This window comes from Drosophila hydei, unplaced genomic scaffold (assembly GCF_003285905.1).
Source record: "Drosophila hydei strain 15085-1641.00,03,60 unplaced genomic scaffold, DhydRS2 tig00000001-arrow-pilon, whole genome shotgun sequence".
Classification (NCBI taxonomy): Eukaryota; Metazoa; Arthropoda; class Insecta; order Diptera; family Drosophilidae; genus Drosophila; species Drosophila hydei.
The window spans coordinates 2,488,318-2,508,553 of record NW_022045643.1 but is presented as its reverse complement, the minus strand read 5'-3'; the positions used below and the strand labels follow the sequence as shown (position 1 = coordinate 2,508,553).

General features: G+C 39.8%; 1 protein-coding gene across 1 annotated transcript; it reads right to left on the bottom strand.

Annotated features, from left to right (window-relative positions):
- Positions 1-4,370: 4,370 nt before the first annotated feature.
- On the bottom strand, positions 4,371-13,857 carry LOC111598076 (lachesin). Its single transcript, XM_023313117.2, has 11 exons — positions 13,568-13,857; positions 11,341-11,447; positions 10,178-10,382; positions 9,951-10,112; positions 9,417-9,545; positions 7,878-7,968; positions 7,562-7,645; positions 7,127-7,236; positions 5,861-5,923; positions 4,608-4,886; positions 4,371-4,518 (listed from the first exon to the last, which is right to left on the bottom strand). Exons 1-11 carry the CDS (start codon positions 13,680-13,682, stop codon positions 4,448-4,450), a joined length of 1,416 nt encoding a protein of 471 aa, XP_023168885.1. The 5' UTR covers positions 13,683-13,857; the 3' UTR covers positions 4,371-4,447.
- Between the last annotated feature and the right edge of the window lie 6,379 nt (positions 13,858-20,236).

Below are 20,236 nucleotides of genomic sequence, written 5' to 3'. Positions count from 1 at the left end.
TGTGCGCACGCTTTGCACTCAACTATTTTCGCTGAATGCTGAAGCGGCTGTAGGCAAAACTTTGCCGACAAATGTGGTTTCCGCTTGTGTGTCTATGGGTGTGTGAGTGTCTTCGTGTGTGTTTGTGCTGGCTGTAAGTGGCGCCTGAATTCACGTTGTGGCATAATTTTCGCGCTTTTGTGCGCATAATTTAAATGACTTTTGAAAAGTTGCTCAAGTGGCGCCAGCGCCAGCCACCAGATAACCGAAAGGTGTCCCTCTGTCTCTGTCTGTGTCTGTGTTTGTGTCTGTCTATATATGTTATAATTATGATAATGTTAGTGTGCCCAAGTGGTTTACATGCTTGTGGCTAAAGTTGTTAACCAAATTGAAGCGCACGGCTTTAAGCTGGTTGTTGTTGTGGCACGTTGCGTATACGCAGCGTGTGCGTGCCGAGTGAAACGTTTTGTCGCCAAAAACTTCGTCTGGCCATCATGAGAACAAACAAATTATGCGCTTGCTGTTCAAGTGGTGCGCTGTGCGTTGTCGGTGGCTCTTTGGCCGTGTTGGTTTGCTGGCGATTTAGTGTGCTGCGTGTCGAGCTTAATTGCGCAACGTCAACGCGCCAGCTCAAATCTATGCAAATAACATTAAATTATTAAACAGTTTTCTTTGCGTTGCGAATGTTTAGCATATTTTGTGTTAAACTTGTTTGCGTGTCTCAAACAATTAGCAGCCTCAGACACACACACACACACCCGCCCACATACACACACACATGGTTGTTGCAATTGTTGTAAAATAAATGCGCTCATTAACGTTTTTGGGCCTAAACGCCAGCAAAGAGTCAAATGTCAAAATACCCCACCGTAAAGCCGCACAAAATGCCAGCGCTGAGACCAAAAGGCATTTGCATAAATGCGACGCCGACGCCGATGTCGACGTCGACGTCGACGTCAACGTCGGCTGCGCTGCCGTAATTGAGCGCTGAATTAGATGCAAATTGCTGAATAAAACAACAGTTATTTATGTTCGTTACTTTGTTAGCCATTTTGTTTGGCTTAGAGCCCGTCCAGTTTCTCCCCTCAGCTTGGTATCAATCAACCTAAGTTTTTTCGTTTATTATGCTTATTTGCGCGTAATAATAACTGCTTACAATTAATCTCAATCTTAAATACAGATTTTATGCGTTCGTTTTGTTTGCTTTGTTATTATTTATGATTTTCAATGTAGTTAGTTTGTTTATATTACAATAGCTTAGCTGTTTAGCCGAGCGGCTGTTGAACATAGTTGAGTTAAGGCTTAACAATAAAATGCAAACTTAAAATATTTCTGATACAAAGCAAAAAAATGATTAAATTATAAATAAATACTAAGTAGTTAATTAATTAGTTGTTAAACATTTCAAACCAGTAAAAGTTGTTCTTTTCAATTACCTTTTTTTGGCATAGTTTTTATTAATTTCTTTTGCCGCTCCGCTAATTCGAATTCTTAGCTTAAACAATTATTATTATTATTAATTTCTGTCTCATTTTTTGCAGCTCTCAATATTAATTAGGAAAATGTTCCGTTTTGCAAAAGCTTGCGACATTTAGAATACTATTATTGATTTGACATTTTGTCGTAAATTTTCAATACAGGCAACAAACAACATAATTATTTATATGTATATATATATATATTAGTTTATAATATATATGTGTGTATGTTTATGCATATTATAATTTATTACAATCATTTTCACTTAATTTCTCTATGAATTATTTATAGTTAAATAGGTGTAAATACGAGCACCGCCCGCTTTTAATGTACTTTACTTTCATTTTGTTTGATTTCAATTTAATTTTCGGCTTTTGTTTTCAGAACTTGTTAATATTTATGCCTTTTGAAATGGAATACTACTTTTATTTATTTATTTATTTACGTTGTAGTTGTTTTTTTGTCAAGACTGTTTTAATTATATTGCGCTGTGTTATTGAGTTTTATTGTGGCAATAATTATTTATAATTGTTGTTAGCTATTTACATAAAAAGGCAATTTCAATTTACAGCGTTTTTATTATATGCAAATATTTTTCTAGAAATATGTAAAACTAATTCGTGTATTTACATTTCGTTCGAGTTGTACAACAAAAAGGGCAACAATTGAAGTCGACAGTTGACAGCGTTTAATTAATCAAAAACGAAAAGCGAAGAACTTTAATTAATCAGCAATAAATAACATTGCGTATTTGTGCAAGAAAATAAATTTAATGCGCATGTTGACAATTTTGGCCTGTGGCCCGCATGTCCTTGGGGCGAAAGGCGTGCTGCTGCTGCTGCCTTATGGTTTGCATTTATAATACTTAATTAGCTGCATTGTTCGCGATAATGGCAGAAGCGACAATGCATGTAAGTCAATATGCGCATGTCCTTATTTGTCCCACAACAACAGCAACAGTAACAATCATATGAAGAGCACAAAAATAAATAAAATTAAATAAATAAAAAGCGTTTATTGTGTGGCATCGACAATGTTGACTATTCATATTTTCACTTTGAATACACTCATTTATCTATGCGCCGCAGCGAGTCCTTTTGCAGTTAACAGCGGTTAACAGTTGTGCATCTTGCCACGTGCGGCAGCTTTGATGCAACACGGCTTAAATTATTAAAACCGTATACAGTTATGGCAACAACAACAGCAACAACACATGACATAAATACAGTAAATTGGCAGCTGCGTTCACCCTTCCCCTCCCAATTGCCCACAGGACGACTTTGGCCCATTTTATATATGTATATATATATATATATGTGTGTATGCAAATGCGCTATATATCTTCTGGCCTTAATACCATTTTTCTTGCTGTCGCTAGCGCTGGGGTTCGACTGGGCAGTCAGCCGTTGGGGCCGCCTTTGGGGGCTGCGTCATTGGTCTGCATGAATTATGACCAATAAATTGGACATGTTAACTGTGTGTCATTGAGCGCGGGGATACGAGAGAGCGAGAGAGTGAGTGAGTGAGTGAGAGAGGGCGAGAGTGAGGTTGAGAGACCGCAGGCCACGCAATTTTATGCTGAAATTAATTGCAAGTATTTCGCGCAGACAACGTTTCAGCGTGTCGTGCCACGGGTCGTATGAGTAATAATATAATTAGCATGTGCATTTATTAAAAAATGATGAAAGCGCACAAAAGCACAGCATGGACGTACGACAAGGATATGCACAGAAGCCAGTAAAGCAGCAATTTGCCGGTCTACGAAAAATCAAGCCAATACGAGACACGTGAACGTTGCCGGAATATTATTATTGCAATTTCTTTTCTCTTGTTGCCGTCGGGAAGGGAAGGGAAGGGGGCAAGCCGAGGGGATTGGATCGAGTCGAGGTCGGTAGGTGAGCTTAATGTAAAAATTAATCACATTTTGAAGGCGTTTTAATGCCTGGACCAAACCTGGCAGCAACTGTGTAAAGCCTTGACGAACTAACTGGCGCTGCGTTTCGCTTTGGGCCATGGCTTGGTCACAATTTTCCTTTCTCCTTTTTTATTTCAAATAATTGCAATTTTATGCATATTCAGAGTGTTCCGTGATGACAAAGACGAAGCCCCAAAGACAAATCCTTATAGACTGACAATATTTGCAACTAAAGAGAAAATAAAACAAAAATATAAAATAAAATAATTTATAACTGTCAAAAAAAGCAAGAATATATTAGTAACGAAATTTCATATGTATTTCCATCATAAGTTCACGTCGAGAGGGAGATATGATAAATTCAGTTTGTTTTAAGATATGACATTTTCTTTTTGTTATTTTCTTTTTTAAATTAATTATAATGCAAGTGTGCAAACTGCACGTATATTCCTTTCCATGCGAGATTCATTTAGCAGCTGTCTAAGGAAAAATATTATTTAAGTCTAGGATAATACACGATGGCAAAGCTTTTAGCTCAGTGAAAATCAAATCCTAAAAACACATAACACAAAGGCTCAACAATTTTATTTTCATTTATATACATATAAACCATATATATATATTATGTATATAATACACACATATATAAATATATATATGCATTTCATACAATTTTTTTATGCTTCTTTTTCTAGTCTGCAGGTGTGTCTGAGTGCATCTGCCTCTGTCTGTCCGTGTGTATCTTATGTTTGTAAGTTTTCATATTGTACATAGAATGAGCATTTATTATTGTTGCTACACACATTAGCAAAAATTGAAAATATTTCTTTATTTATTTGCGTTTTCAGTTTCAATTTTCATTTTACAAATTTTGTTCGTTTGAGAGCTATTCCACATATTATTACAGCTATAAACATTATTAGTGTTTTATATATATATATATATTAATTTTTTTCAGTTTTCAGTTTGTTTCAGCTGCGAAATAAATACACCCCTAATTACTAACCCTTGTACCCCCTTTGGCTGCATTTTACAAATGCCTTTTATTATTTTGGAGCAACTAAATTATTGATTTCAGAGCGCAGCGAACAGCAAAACTAATCCTGCGCCCAGCCAGCTTAGCCTATGCTCAGCCAGAGCTCCAGCTGTGGCCAAACAGAATGCAGCACAAATAGATTTTTATATACATATTTGTATAAGAATTTCGTTAGATTGATCAGTTGAGCCAACTTACCCAGTGAGCTGGCGTACTCGTTCGGTGGACGTTCCGTAAAGAAAATGCTTTTGCCTATCGCCAGGGAGCCCTTGCCGCCGGCTCCGCTCAATGCCGAGAGGCTATTGCCGGCGGCGCCACCGGGCAGCAAGGAGGTTTGCATCGAGGAGGAGGAGGCGGCCGAGGAGCTGGAACCCGCCGATGATGAGCCACTGCCAGCATACAAATCGTTTTTCATGGCATAAAGATCCGTTTGCAGCGATTTTGTTGTATCGTTGCGTAAAGATGGTATTATATTGCCTAGAGGAACGAGTGTGGAAACAAAAACTAAAATTAGCATGCTTCGCCTGCTTTTTGCTATGGCTAATAACTCAATAAGAAGAACCTTGCTCCCCGTCCCACTGTTTGCTTAACCTTTGCTGACATGGTTTTCAAGTTAAATTGTGTGGAAATCTTGTGGCAGCCACTTGGCTGCGATACAAAAATTCACGACGCGCACAAACACCAGCGATGTGCACACCTACAGGCGCACATACACATACAAACACTCCTGCATATATAGATATAACACATCCTTTTGTTGCCTGGGAAGGATTACGTTCCGTTGCAGTGGCAGTCGCCGTCGCGCCAGTCACTTTAAATAAAATATGTTTGGTCCTTTCTCAGGAGTTGCCGTTGTTGCTGGCTGCGCGGCAGTGTTTCAAATGTGTTTCCAACCTAATGCCCCCGAAAATCCCCAACAGCATAATCCGCAGCATATTGCTTTGCCCTGGACTTGCAGCCGACGGGCACACAGAGAACTTGAAAGTGTGTGTACTTTTCTGCTCGACTTGAGTTTCGAAAGCCCCACGTTGAAATAGTCAAAAGTGCTTTGCTTTACTTTATCTCTTTCTGTGGGCGTGTCGCTGTCCCCCTACATCCCACACTTTTCACTCTACATATATATATATATATATATATGTGTGTGTGTGTGTGTGTCTGTTGGTATTTGTGGCTCTGTCTGGCTTAGATGCTACTTTCGCAGTTTTGTTTGTGGCTCGCCGTATCCTGTATCCTTTTCGGTGTGTGTATGTGCATGTGTATGAGTAAGTGTTGGTTTGCCGGTGTGACTTTCACAGTTTATGCAGCGCTCGTCGCTCTCCAGGCTCTACGGGCTGTGTTAAGCACAAAAGCGAGCAGCTATACCCAGCTATTGAGCCATTCCCTTGCCCTTGCACCACCCACTCCATTCGCACACATATCGTTAACATCAGCTCGTCTGATACTATACTTACTCTCCCTGGACTCCACGGTGGTGTGTGTTACTTGTTTGGATGGTGTTGATGGCAAAGGTATTTCTGTAAAACAAAACGGAATCGAATAGCAGCGCATAATTAATTATGATAAAATCAAGCAAACGAGTTTTTAATTTCAAGCACACTCTATATGCAAGTGGGTGTATGTGTTTGTGTGAGTGTATTTTATACATTCTCTATATTTAAACTGGCATGTGTAATACATGTGCCAGCTGCGCTGCGGTTTTGTATGTCAAGTGGTGCCGGCGGAAAGGTCACAGCATTTTCTACTTGAACTCGAATGCTCAAGTTGCAAGCGCCTTAAGGAACATAAATTAAAAGCCATATATATAGAACCTCGATAAGCCACATTATTTGCCAAATCTGGGTCAACATGTTGTGGCGTACGTATATATATATATCATTTAATTGAAGCTAAAATTTCTTCGAAACTTTCAATATAACTTAAAGCCGTTTGCCATAATTTAGAGCAAACTATATGGCATATATGTAAAGTCGAGGCTGCAAAGCCTCTTATACATGTCTATGTGAAACGAGCATTAGCATTGCTGCACTCAAATATTAGTCAGGGCTCAAATTTGGTGGCTCACAAAAACATTTCTAACAAAATCTACTCGGAATACAATCAACGTATTTTTTTTATTTTTCCATATACATTTTGTGTGGTCCTCAAATGTTGAAGTGCATAAAAAATAAATAAATAAATGAAATACAGTAGAAATGAGGGAAACACAGACGAGAACGTGTTAGCCAACCAAGGCGAGGCAGCATAGGCAGACGAGGCTTTTTGCAGCGTGCACGATACAAAGTCCAACAATTCTGGAATGCACCTTTATTTTATGTTTACGTTTACGTTTACGTTTATGGTGAATGTATCTACGTGTCCTGCTGCTGCTGTTGCTGCTGTTGCCGCTGGTTTGGCAGATCCAACTGTAAAGCCGAAAGTCGAAAGCCCAAACAGACGCAGTTCAGCTCCGTTGGTGGCCGCTCGTTTAGTTTTACGCTCCAAAACACAGCGCATATATCGGAGAGCTAGACGAGCCCCAGTTCGACTCCTGCTGGATTCGGCCTGCTTGTGGGCGCCGAAGCGGCACATAGGTAAAAGCTTTTGGCAAAATTGTGGCTCAAAGGGCGCTCGATATTGCATTGGCGAAGAGTGCATGTGTGCGCGTGTGTGTGTGTGTGTGAGCGAGTGTGTTTTTGCTGCAACTAGTGCACTTAAGCTACCAATACAAATGCACTTACCATAAACACGTATGGAGCCTTCCGTTTCCCCAAGAGAATTCTTTGAGATGCATCGATAGTTGCCAAAGTCGCCATATTGTAGGTTTCTTATCGTCAGCTTCATGTGGGCGCTTTTCAAATAGGCAGATAGAGAGAGACAGCATATAGTAATGAAAGAACCAAATGGAAGACGTTCCCAAAAACAACATCTCTATCAATCTAACGAGAGCCACCAGCTCAAGCAAGTCTTAACTTAAAGTTTTTCAGCGAAATATTCAAATTGGCGTTTTGTAGCTGGAATCGTTTTTGGGAACACTTACACTTAAATGTAGTATGCTCATGACCCAGCCAGCAGCTGGCTGTTGTAGTCAAGAGCAAATGCATAATAAATATTTAACAACACTATTTTGAATTGGGCATTCAAGTTGAGGTTAAAGTTTCAAGCATTTGACTTACCGATATGAGTTCTCTGTGTAGTCGGTCTTGTATTTCTTACTCGGCAATACCATTACAGAATTGTACACCCAATAGATGATGGCTCTGCAAAATACAAGCACAACAACAACAAGTTATTCATCATATATCGAACAAAGTTGTGGGCATATGCATGGAATACGAAAACAAAGGGCATAGCTAAATCGTAGGCAGCTTTCAGCCGACTGCTGCAGGTTCAATAGAAATGGAAAACGGAAAATAACACACGCTTAAATGTACGCTGCGTGGAAATTTAATAGAAAAAAAAGAAAAACAAAAAAGTTGGAGAAGAACTCACTTGGGATGAGCCTCGGTGTGGCAATCGATGGTTACATCTGTGCCAGCTGGCGCGCCAACAAGTTGATTCGGCACCCAAATCATCGGCGAGACTGCAAGAGAGGTAAGTGAGAAGAAGCAGAGAAATGTTGATAAAGTGAATGATACCAAAGGGAAATACGAATCAATATATATATATTTATATATATGTGTAGGTGAATGGGTGTGTGTGTATGGAGTTAGACTGGTTGGCATTGCATTTTAAGCGTTTGGCCAAAGTACGCATAAGCTGCAGCTTTACGTATGTTCAATATGTGTGTGTGAGTGTGTGCGTGAGTGTGAGTAATGTCGTCTGTCTGCCAAGCTTAAAATGAAAGTGCAATGACAAAGCTAAAAAAGAGAAAACTTATGCGAGGCATGGCAATGAGACAATACGCTGCCTGCCTGCCTGCCTTGTCTGACGCTAGCGAAAAAGTAAGAAAAATGAAGTAAAGTTTAGTAGGAAGTACGTGATGTGGTTCCCTGCAAAAAAAAATAAAACTAAGAGCTGCTTACAGTTTGGAGCATATTGTTAAATAGCTAATATACTTTTTGTTTTGTGAAATTTGCACATTATGCTCCCAGTTATTTGAGCTATTTATTAATTTTGACAAGCTCTACTCGTATGAATATAAGTTATTTCAAGTCGCTTGTAACCAATTTCATTATATGTTGTATCAAGCTTGGGCTGCTCTTGTATTTGCCCATCAATATATATCCATTAAGCCTTGCCAATATGCCCCGCTTAGTTTTGCTCACATGCTCCATAGTTTGCCCCAGTTTTCGCACAATGCAAACACGAAATTGAAACACCGAACGGCTTGTTGGAAATTTAAACGCACACTGTCAATGCCTACCTGTATTTCGAAATATTCCCCAGCCAGACCGCCCCCTTCCGCTGCACCGTTGCGCCACGCACAAAACCGTTCATAATAAAATAGGAGCAGGAGCAGGAGCAAAATAAAAAAGAAAAAAAAGATGGGAAACGCCGTCAAAGTCATACGTGCAATGCCGGCAAGTGACTTTATTGTAGGTACGTGACGTGAATTATTGTCAGTGTGTAGGCATGGCGCAGCTAGGTGGGAAGGCAGGCAGAAACTCGTTAGGATTAACAAGCGTTTACTTGGCGCACGGCGTGCAACAGCCGCACAACTTTAACGCCCGACTCCATATATCAGGTGCATTAGCAAGACTGCGCTTGTCACGGGGCGCAGCAGCTAAATTGATGAGCAGCCGGCACAGAGACTCCTGACTCACGACTCCCGCTGCCTCAACGGCTGCCTGGATGGATGGATGAATTGCCGCATAGATACTCCATCGCGACTGCGAGTCGTTGTCATCGTTCTCGTTAAGTGCGCGCGCGTGTTACAGCCATGCCAATATAATGTTTATATGTGTGCGTTCTTGTGTGTGTGTATTCTTACATATATACTTATATATAGTTTTCATTTCGCTTAAGTCAATCGGCTTCTACATCACATATATATATATATATATATATATGTTTGTCTATAGTACTTACACTCCACATCCAATATAATGCGCTTCGAGACAGAGGGCGGCACTCCATTGGTGGCTATGCACAGATAGGCGCCCATTTCATTGCGGCTCACTTTGGTCAATGGCAGGACATCCCCATCGTAGACCAGCACTGTTGTTGATGTTATTTTTTGGTTTTTGATGTTTGCCGGAAGGAAGCGTCCGCACCATGGAAATAAACGTGCAGAGCATGAAGAATTTTCAATGAGACAGCAGCAAAATGACATATGTACATAGATACGTAGGCAGTTCCAAGAGATTTCGGTTGAAAGTTCCTCACGAATGCGAATCTCGCATTGTAAGTTTTTGTATATTATTGCTTGATTCATTATTAGTAAAGCTAAGTCTGCTCTTCAAGCGGCCCTCGTTAGACTTAGCAATTTCTAACCCATCAGAGCTTGCCCATTTCATGACAGACTAGTAAAAATTGCATTAAGAAAGTCTACTTCAATTTTCATCTTCAGAACTTTCCAGGCACCCCTCGTTAGAGCATTTCACATCCCATCCATAGCCATACCTTTCTTCTTTTTCTCCACAGCAATTTCCTCGCCATCCTCGCGACGCCAAATGATTTTGGGCGTTGGGAACCCATCGGCGCGACATGTCATGTTGATGTTCTGGTTTTCACGCACTGCCACCGAAGATGGCGTGCTCTCGATGTCCAGTATGTTGGGTGGCACTGCAAAGCAATTGTGGAGCATTAGCCGGGATTGAGGCTTGGAGCTGTGTGTATCCGGTACTTACCCACCACCTGCAGGTAGCCAACCTGGCTAATCATGGGATTGGTGTTGACCTGGCACATGTAATAGCCGCGATCATCCTGGTGCGCCTGGTTCACGTGCAGCAGCCAGGTGTTGTCGGCATAGGTAATACTATAGCGTGGTATGCGCGAGATGACGTGCCGATGTATAGTGAGTATCATCTGGCGATCTATGTGTATCCAGGCAACCTGCAAAGGACCAATCGATATACAACTGTGCCACACACACTGATACGCACACACAGAATAGCTATAATAAATGAACGCCTTGTTGTGACGCATGAAAGTGGCTAAAAAATGAAAGAAAGCCAGCTTGACAGCTGTTTCCGCTTTTTTAATACACTTTTTCTAGCCGCATCAGTTTGGCTTCGTTTGCTTACAGTGCGTGTGACACAGGGACAGGGCATGCTGTCCTGGCAAGGATTTTGTCCTGCCGCCGCTGCCTTTTGCTGCAAACTTTTCAAATTTACTTTCTGCCCAGTGACAGCAATGAGTTTCTCGTTTTCAGCTCGACAATAACCAGCAGCAGCAGCAGCAGCAGCAGCGGCGGCAGCTCGTTGCCAACCAATGTTGATGAAAGTCCAATAAGAACCAGATAGAAGAAGCTGCCCGAGACAGAGACTCTGGAGTGTTGGACTCGCATGTCCAGTGGCGAGAACAAGGAAAACGAGCAGCAGGCGAGCATTTTATATGAAGTTGATATGGCGAGTAAATATTTGTGATTTGTTATGAGGGCGCGGCCAGTGCCGGCAACTGAGATAAATGATAAGTGATTTTCTAGCCATTCTGTTGGGTTCACAAAGCAGGCTTTCAACGTATTAGTTTTTCTGCCCGTAGTTATCAAACTGTTGATTTAGTTGCCTTTGTACTCTAATGTGGCGACTTCTTCATTATTAGTTTTTCTTTCTCGAATCTAGAACAGTTACTCAACAGAGTCCACTAGGCCACAGCTTGTCATAGACACAGCATCTGGCTCCATTTCTAGCTGTCAATTCAGCATTAGAGTCTGCCTGAGAGTGAGTGAGTGTTGCGAGCAATTCACAAAATTGATTTCAGACAGTTTTGCCAGCCCGAGGCGCCCCGTTGCGAACTGCTTCATGGCATACGCACGATTTATGACACGCTCCTCCTCCTGCCCCCCACTCACCTTGTAGCCGCCCAAGTGCTCGACCACACAGGGCAGATTGGCATCACGGCCAACGGCAACGGTGACATTTGGTATGGGCTGTGCGAAGCGTGGCTCATCCATCATAACTGCGAATGAAGAGCAAAATAGACAACTCGGTTAGTTAATGAGCAGCATCTGCAGCTAAATGAGAATTCAAATATGCTAATGAGTGTGGGTGAACATAATCAGAGAGAGACAGAGTTAACTAAAAACAAATTTGAGAGCGCGCGCTTCTAGCATGTACGACATGGAAAGTGTAGACTTTATAGATGAAACACATTGAGGTTTATTTATATTTATCGTAATTAATGAAGATCTGTGACGCAGCCTAGTCTGGCTCCTTATTTCTCATCTATATTCTTAAAATAATATTTATATCTTTTTATTAATTTTTATTAATATTGTGGAAACTTACATTTTAAAGCCACATTCTAAAAATATTCTCCAATAGTCCAATTATTTGCTAAGCCTGAAATATTCTAGCATTTTAGCCTGGGGTTGCAGTGATTCGAACAAAGCTTTTCAGATAGAACGAGGTGTTGGGTGTCGAAACTGTCGAGTTGAGTCATAATTTAATTAGTAAAATGAGACCTCAAATTGCCCGAGACGACGAGGCTGGCATCAACCAGCTAGATTGCATTCAATTTCAATGCCAGCTCCGTGTCCGGGTCCGGGTCCGTGTCGGGGTTTGTGTTGCTATTGCTGTTGCTGCTCGCAGCTCAGTTCATGGGGCCAGGTGCAGTGCTGTTGGCATGCGGGCCGCCAACTGTGCGTTGAAGATAGCCAGAACCGCTCCGGCTGCATACCCTGCATACCCTACACCTGCTGCATTGCTGTGGCAATGGATGAACGCGGGCATCCACTTGCCGTGCTTAACAGCCTGGCTGATGTTTTGCTTTTGTATGCCATTTCCGCTGCTAAAGAAAAAAGCAAAATACGTACACACATACACAGCCACACAGCACACGTAATGAATGCATAGAAAAACAAAAGTGAATTGCAACAGCAACAACAACCAAGGACGTCCGCAATGCCTCAACAGGCAGCGGTAACCGCCACGGACTACCGACTACGTGCCGACAGCAGCTCCGGCTCCCGGCCAGATAAAAAAGAACGGCGCAAAAAATGAGCTGCTTTGTTAAATTATTTCATAATGACACTAACGCAGCCGTTGATTATATTTGGCCTGCGGGTCATGGACTTCCGGCAGCAGCAGCAGCTGCAACGGCAGTTGCACTTCCAGTTGCAATTGCAATTGCAGTTTAAACAACTAGCCTCAGCTACATATAATTTTTTTTTTATTTGCATTGCATAAGTTTATTTTTTGGCACTCATAATTAATGTATTTAATTTGACACAAATATCGCGTATAGAGAAGTTTCGAAAAAGGTTGTTTAAATTTGCCCCAAAAAGTATGCTTTGATATTTTACTATAGGCCATACGAATGCTGTTACAATTCGAAATTGTTTGCTAAAATGAGCACATACTTTATTGGTTGACTGTGGCCTGATTCAATAAAATGTTTCCTTAATTTTATATTCTGTGCAATTTCATTTAGGCAGACATTTTTGCCGCTGTTCAGGTTCATTCTAGGCACCTCTTTTACTCCAAACTAAAAAAGAAATTTTTTTATTTTTAATTTTACTTAAACTAATTTTATAGTTTTTCCTTTAGCTCCAGTAAATATAGTCCAGTGTAAATATAGTATCAGCAAATGCTTTACAGGATACAAATTATTTACAATTTAATAGGAATTTGCTTCAGATTTTCAGTTGAAATGATAAAATTGCTTTTTTTTCAGCTGTCACATTTTTGCAAAATGGAATTTCGAGGCATAAAAGTTTTGTTAAAATGTATGCAACTGTCAGTGAGAGGCACGGCATCGACTCTATAAATTATATAAGCATTCTAGTTCAGAAAAGTATATAATTTCAGACAGTTGGCCAAATAGGCAGGTCTAAATTTACTGGACTGAATTTAGCTGTGCCATGAATGCAGCTAGCTGTCTAAAACCGAACGTGACGTTGCTCTTGTTTCTAAAACTATCTGAAGCTGTCTAATTGATCTACTGTAATATATAACTTCTATAAAAAGATAATTTGGAATTAAAGATTTAATATTAAATAAGTCAAGTTAACTAAATGCCTTGTTTCCTTCTCTCTCATAACTTAATTGATATCAATCATAGAATATTCAGTCACTCACCGTGGGTCACCAGGTTCGTCATGTAAATGAGGAACATAATCCGCCGATTTGTGAAACGGCTTGGAAATATGTTGAGCGCAATTAGCAAAAGTTTAATTACCGTAATTATAAACATTTTGTTCAGTGCAATTTGTGCGCTTAATTAGAATTAGTTAAATACACACGCACACACTGCGTATATATATATGTAGATTGGTTTAATTACGCGCCTTCTCTCTTCTGGGGTTTTTGTGTTTGGCTTTAGTTTTTCACGGCGATTTCCATTTTTTCGTACATTTTATACATTTGTTTTGCGGTTGCTGTGTTTCGTATTTTTTTGTGTTTTACATTTATTTGATTTGCGTAATTTAATTTGCACACACAAGTGAGCACTCGCGCATATTTCGTATATTCGGGCGATGCCAATTCAAATTTCATTTAGCGAAAAGCTTTAAAAATCGCTTAATTCACTTGACGCGTCGATTCGCATTGTTGTTAACGTTGTTATTGTTGTTATTGTTGTTATTGTTGCTGTTGCTGCTGCAGACGAAACAATGAAAATTGAAAATAAAAAATGCATTGCTGAGCGGATTTGGGGGTGGCAGGAGATATGCACAGAGGCGCAACCGATTTCAGGGATTATAGCATTTATTATTATTATGGCACTCGCTTGCTCCACTGTTGTTGTGCGTGGGAGTGTGTGTGTTTGTGTGCCTCGCTGACTGCTAGCACAACAAGCACACTCACACGCACTGTAGCTCTTGCGTTTTATGGGTTATGACTCGCTCGTTGCTTGTTGTTGCTGCTATTGTTGGCATTTTCGGTTTGCAAAGTTCATTTGACTGCTTCTGTATGTCACTGACTCTATGTACGTAAATGTATTTGTATGTGTGTGTGCGTATGTTACCAATGCAACATTTATTATTAATAGCGCTGTATTCCGGACCAGTGCTGTGTATACAAATGAACGCGTTGCATTGATGTTGCTATTTTATGACCACTACGCAATTTCTGCTGGTTGTTGTTGTTGTAGCGGCTGTCGTTGTCATAACATGGCCACATTTTCATTGCACATGAATTGTTACATTCTGTAGCGCTGCCAACTCTTATTGCATTGCATTTACATGCTTCAAGTGGACATCACGGCTTTCACATTCGTTTTGTGGAACTATTTTGGCGAGATTTTCTTGATTTAAGATACGAGCATAATGAACTGGGGGAACATTATTAATCTAGCGTGAAATGTTCATGTTCAAATGAGCATAAGTAATTCGAGGAGATCAAAGGGCCAGTAGATTAACAATCCCGGCTTGGGTTTGTCAAGAGTTGTTCTATAGTTCAACTAGGCACATGAGACAACGGAGGATTCAGAAACGTAAAGACCACAAAATAGAAAATAGTAAATTTCAAAAATAACTAGCAGGAAACAAAATTGGTCCAGCGAACAAAAGGTGAATTTCTAGCGCTTCACATGATATACAAAGACTTTGTTAATAGGAAGCGGTGGAAAAACATGATGATAAATAAAGCCGAATGCAAAGACTACAAAAATTATCACTTGTGCTTGGCATAGTGAACTTTATATATACGCTATATATTCAACATATGCGATCGATACACGCATCGCATTCAAACTTAAGTTTTGAAACTATTGCCATAGTAAATCCTATAGATATTCTCCATTTACTGCAGCTATAAGACCTCATAACTCTGCTTTTCATAAAAGTGTATTTAGACTTCGTTCAGGCGCTTCGGCATTTTTTCTACTGTCTTTGCATGTTTGCGCTTAAATGCACTTTAACTGACTGATACGTTTGGGTTTTTGTGGCGCCCTGTGACTTGGCCAGTTCAATTTTGGCAAATGATTTATGAATGCATGTGACATATCAGCATCCGTGCCCAGTCGCCTATCCCCCTTGTTGCCACTCCCATCACATCAGTTGTCGCATCAAGACATTAATATTTGATTCAACTGTCGTTTTTTTTTTGTCATCAGCTCTCGCTTGGCTTAAATATATTTATACGTTTGCATTTAATAATAAAAGCGAATAATAGTATAATTCTTTCATTTTTTCTGTCGCTTTCAAGGTATTTAAAGCTCTGCCTGGCGTAACATTTACATGCCGAAAAAAGAATGAATAATAATAAAAAAGAAGGAATACGTAAATAAGTGTTCAGAGTTCATCTCGGTTTTTATTTAAATGGCAATTTAATATTTTTGTTCACTATTTGTTGTAATGCTCATAAAAAATGCAGAGAGCGAGCTTCAAAAAACTCACTTGCATTAAATATAATTGACAGTGTATAGAACAAAAGGATTTGTTAACTCTCGTGCTCCTTTTCGAAATGTAATAAATGAAAGCTTTGATAATGGCATTTACTGTTTTAAAAACTGCAATAAAAAGGCGAAATGCGCTTTAAATTGTTTAATTGCGCGTTGCGCGCAATTAAAGTATAAATTATTGGTTGCGCTGCAGCGCAGGCTATCGAATTTAAATGAAGAATATTAAATAAATTAAATTGATATCGAATATTCATGCTAGCTAACGGATTGTTAAATATTTTCCCTGCGTTTTCAAACTGTAAATTTAAGGCCATAAAAATATACTTTTCATAAATTTTCTGCCTTTAGTTTTATTTTTTTCTATTACAATTTTTGGAAAATAGCTCAGGTTTCAAATTTTCTTTTATTTACTACATTTTATTTGGGTAAATAAATTTCATTACACAAGTTAGTAGTGTTGGGTTTGTACTTATCGGAAATGTTTTTGCTTTATTTAATTTTAAATTTATTGAACAACTGCTCTGTCCCTCTCATCTATCTGTAAGACAGAGGATAACTGGTTGAGAAATGAAAATATTTTTAAAAATTTAAATTAGAAAAAGTTTTGCTACTGAGATGTAGAACAATATATATTGTTTGAAAATACTTCAAGTTCTTGCTACGGATACAGCACTTTCAGAATCTTAGGAAGAGTAAAACATCTTGGCTCAGAAACCTGAACAGAATTTGTATTTTTGAATATAGAGACAAGTTGAGAACAAAGAGCCTGAATTTGAGGTCTAACAAAATTGCTTAAGTCATATCATTTCCTCGACTTCATTTCATTCAATTCCACTTCTCTCGCCCAAATATGTTATATAGATATATTCATCATAAATAGCGCATTTCTATTTAAATTCGTCAACAATTTCGTTTCATAGAAATATCTAAATTTCAACCAACGCTTTATACGAAAACAAAGCAACTAAAAATCAATTTCAATGACCTCCAAACAGCTGTCACAAATTTACATATGACGCGCCACATATTTGGGCAGCCACCAATACATGTGCTGGCCCACACATGACTAACTAAGGGGGCGTGGCTGGGTGTGCGTGTGTGCAAGTGAAGTCTGCTGGCGAAATGGGCGTTTTGTTGCTTGCTGCTGACATTTTATGGCTGACGACAATGTTTTTGCCTTCGTCACGCCCCCCTAGGTCAGCCCCCACAAATATAGCGTACAGCAGCAGCAGCAGCAGGGAAAGTAATTAGGTTGAAATTACAAATTATGGGTTCATGTACCAGATTATAGCGACAAAATCAGAGAAACGCACATGCCTGGAAATTACAGCATTTATTTTCGGGTCATATAGTAGAGCGGACGGAATGGAACCTAAATATCCAAATGGACAGAGCGCAGCAGGAGAAGCGGGAGCTCCAGCAGCAGCAGCAGCAGCAGCAGCTCGTTAAAAAGCACTTAGGAGCACAGGGGCATAAAATCGGTACGTCAGTCGGGTAATTATGATGCAATCAGTTTGAAAACAAATGAACAAAGCTAAAAAAATCACGCTGACATAAATAAATGGAAGCGAACCTTTAGAATAGCAAGGAATTCATATATTTATAAACGCAAATGCATTTGTTTCTTTTATTTTTTTTGTGTTTGTTATTTTGAGTTAAATTTTCCATTCCATTCGCAGAACATAAATTATGCGAGAGCTGGGCCAAAGAAATGGCAACCAAAAGGCTGTCATCTCGACTGCATCTTGAGTGGCGGCACAGCCAGACAGGCAGCTGACAGCAGCCAGTGCAAATGGAATCGCGCCTGACAGCGTGACGTCGTGAAGAGAAAGGATAATGGATAATGCAGTAGCTGTAGCTGCAGCAGTAGCAGCAATCTTATTGCCAAGATGGAAAGGAGTCATGCACATGACCATACATATACTATATATACATATATATATATATATATATATATATATATAAATATTTGCCTTGCTGTTGCCTCAACAAGTTAAGAAGTTAATTTGTATGCACGAGGCGAAACAAAGGCAAACATTTAAAAATCCATTCAACATTATAATTGCAATCCCAAATAAGGAAAGGACTCATTTTTTTGTTATTCCAATATTTTTTTCTGCTAATTAGCTCATTTTGGCTATTAGTTGTGGCCTTTTGTTCGGCTGGAGGACATGCAAAACAATACAATCGAGTGCCCCTTGGCCGTTTGCTCTTGGCGTATAAGAAGCAGACCACATAAGCAGCTTAAAAATATGCAAAAAAATTAAAAAGAAAGAAATAAAAGAAAAGAAAAAAAGAAAATAAAGTAAAAACAGCTTTGTGGTCCATTTGAGCAGCAAAGACGTGAGTACTGAATATTTATAACATGTTTAGGCACTCATATCAATACTAAGAAATTGAGCTTAATTTTGTTTGTGGTACGAACATCAAAAGTGGTTTCTCTCTAAAAATTTGTATACTTCACTTTATATTCTGTAGAGGCTATAAGTGAAATCAATCAAACAAATTTTCTTAACTTATATTCAGCACATCAAACCACATCAATAAAAACAGTTTTTATTACACTTTTCAATAAGTCAAGATTTGATTTATTCCCACAGCGCTGCCGATGCACTAAGCACAAATCTGTCGTGCAGCAAAAAAGATAAGCGATTGTTTTATTTATGCAGCGCTATCAATAACTCTAGAGCAGTTGAAGCTGGCAGCTGATGTCCTGGGGGAGGGACACGAAGCCAGCTATAACTAGACAAATGATAGAAAAACCATTGCCGCGTAATTTGGATGAGAGTGCGGCGGGCTAGCGCTTACCGCTGAAACTAGTGTAGCGTGAGAAGGCACAAGGCACGAGACGTAATGCCTTTACAAGCTGAAGGATATTAAAAACAAGTGCGCCAAAGTGCAACGGCAACGGCAGCAGTAGCAGCAGCAGAAAATGTTGCATAAACTTAACATAAATAATGAAAGCAATATTTCAAGCCAGCCAGCAGGCAGGATGAAACAAAGCGGACTCCTGGAATAAGGAGCTGCTGCATAAGCAGCCGCAGCGCAACAAATGAAGTTTGGATGACTTGCAACGCGGCTGCTGCCACTACTGCCACTGCTGCTGGCTGATTGCCGTGAAATTTATGTGAGAGCAACAGCAACAGCAACAGCAGCAGAATTTGTAGTTCAAGTTGTATATGCTCTTCTCCTTCTTTTTTATTTTTTTAATGAATTTGCAAGCATGCAAATTACAAAGCGGAGTTCAGGTAACATTAACGTAGCGGCATTTACGTTCTGGCCAGGTTTTATGGTCGCACTGTTAAACACATTTCATGGCAATTTTTATGTCAATTTATGCACTTTCATTTGATTAATTATTTATTTACATTTACATTTAATTTGATTTATTTATAATTGTTTTACTTGCAGTCGCACAACACAGCGAACAGTTGCCACGGCACTTTCTGTATTGTTGATTTTTGCTATTGTCGCTTGATACACGGCCACGTTTGGCGTCCACTTCCGGCGCAGTTTCGAGTCGAACTGATGGCTCGATGCTTCGCTTCATTGGCAGCCAATGCCGTAGCGTTCGTTTAGCTTAGCCGATGTTGACTTCGGCCTCGGCTGCGAGGGCAGCGCTCGTGTTCGTGCTCGGCTTTCGTCAAGTTTCGAGTTCCGCTCAAGTTGTTGTTGTTGCTGTGCGCCTGCGTCGCGGCTTTCGAACGAAACACGTGCGCCGAGAAATAGAAGACGAATAAAAAAAGCAACAAAAACAAAATAAACAGTTTGTTTGCGCTTCGCGCCTTTTTCGAACTTCGCTCGCAACTGGCAGCCTGGTGACAATGTGGGTGGCCCGAGCGCCTGCTATGTGGGTGCTCCAACAACAACAACAACAAAAGCAACAGCAGAAAAAAAAAGTAATACACAGCGCATAAATCTCATTGGCCAAGAATGTGTGCACAAATTAATACAAAGAGCGGCGTTGACTGTTGTTGTTGGCTGTTGGCCCATTAGGCATTAGGCCTACAAGCCACCCCCTTGAACTTGAATTGGATTTGCAAATACGGCGCGTAACAGCAGACGAACCAGATAAACGCTAAAGTCTGCGCATCAGCTGTGCTATAATTGGCAGTAAATGGGGTAATTTTATGCCCCTGCAGTGGAAATTATAATCTTATCATGCATGAAAAGAGACGTCTCTAGCTTAGGAGTTGACAGTGCATATACAAGATGCTATATCTACAAATTAAATTAAATAAATTGTTTTAAAGGGTTTAATCTTCAGGCGTCAATCATTGCTTTAAAATACTTTGCAGTTAGATAATTAAAATGTCAACAGTTCATTGATGATTCCGATATCTGTTAGTTAATTTAATTTACTACATAATATGTAATTGCGTTGATTTTGTGGTCTCTACTCGCAA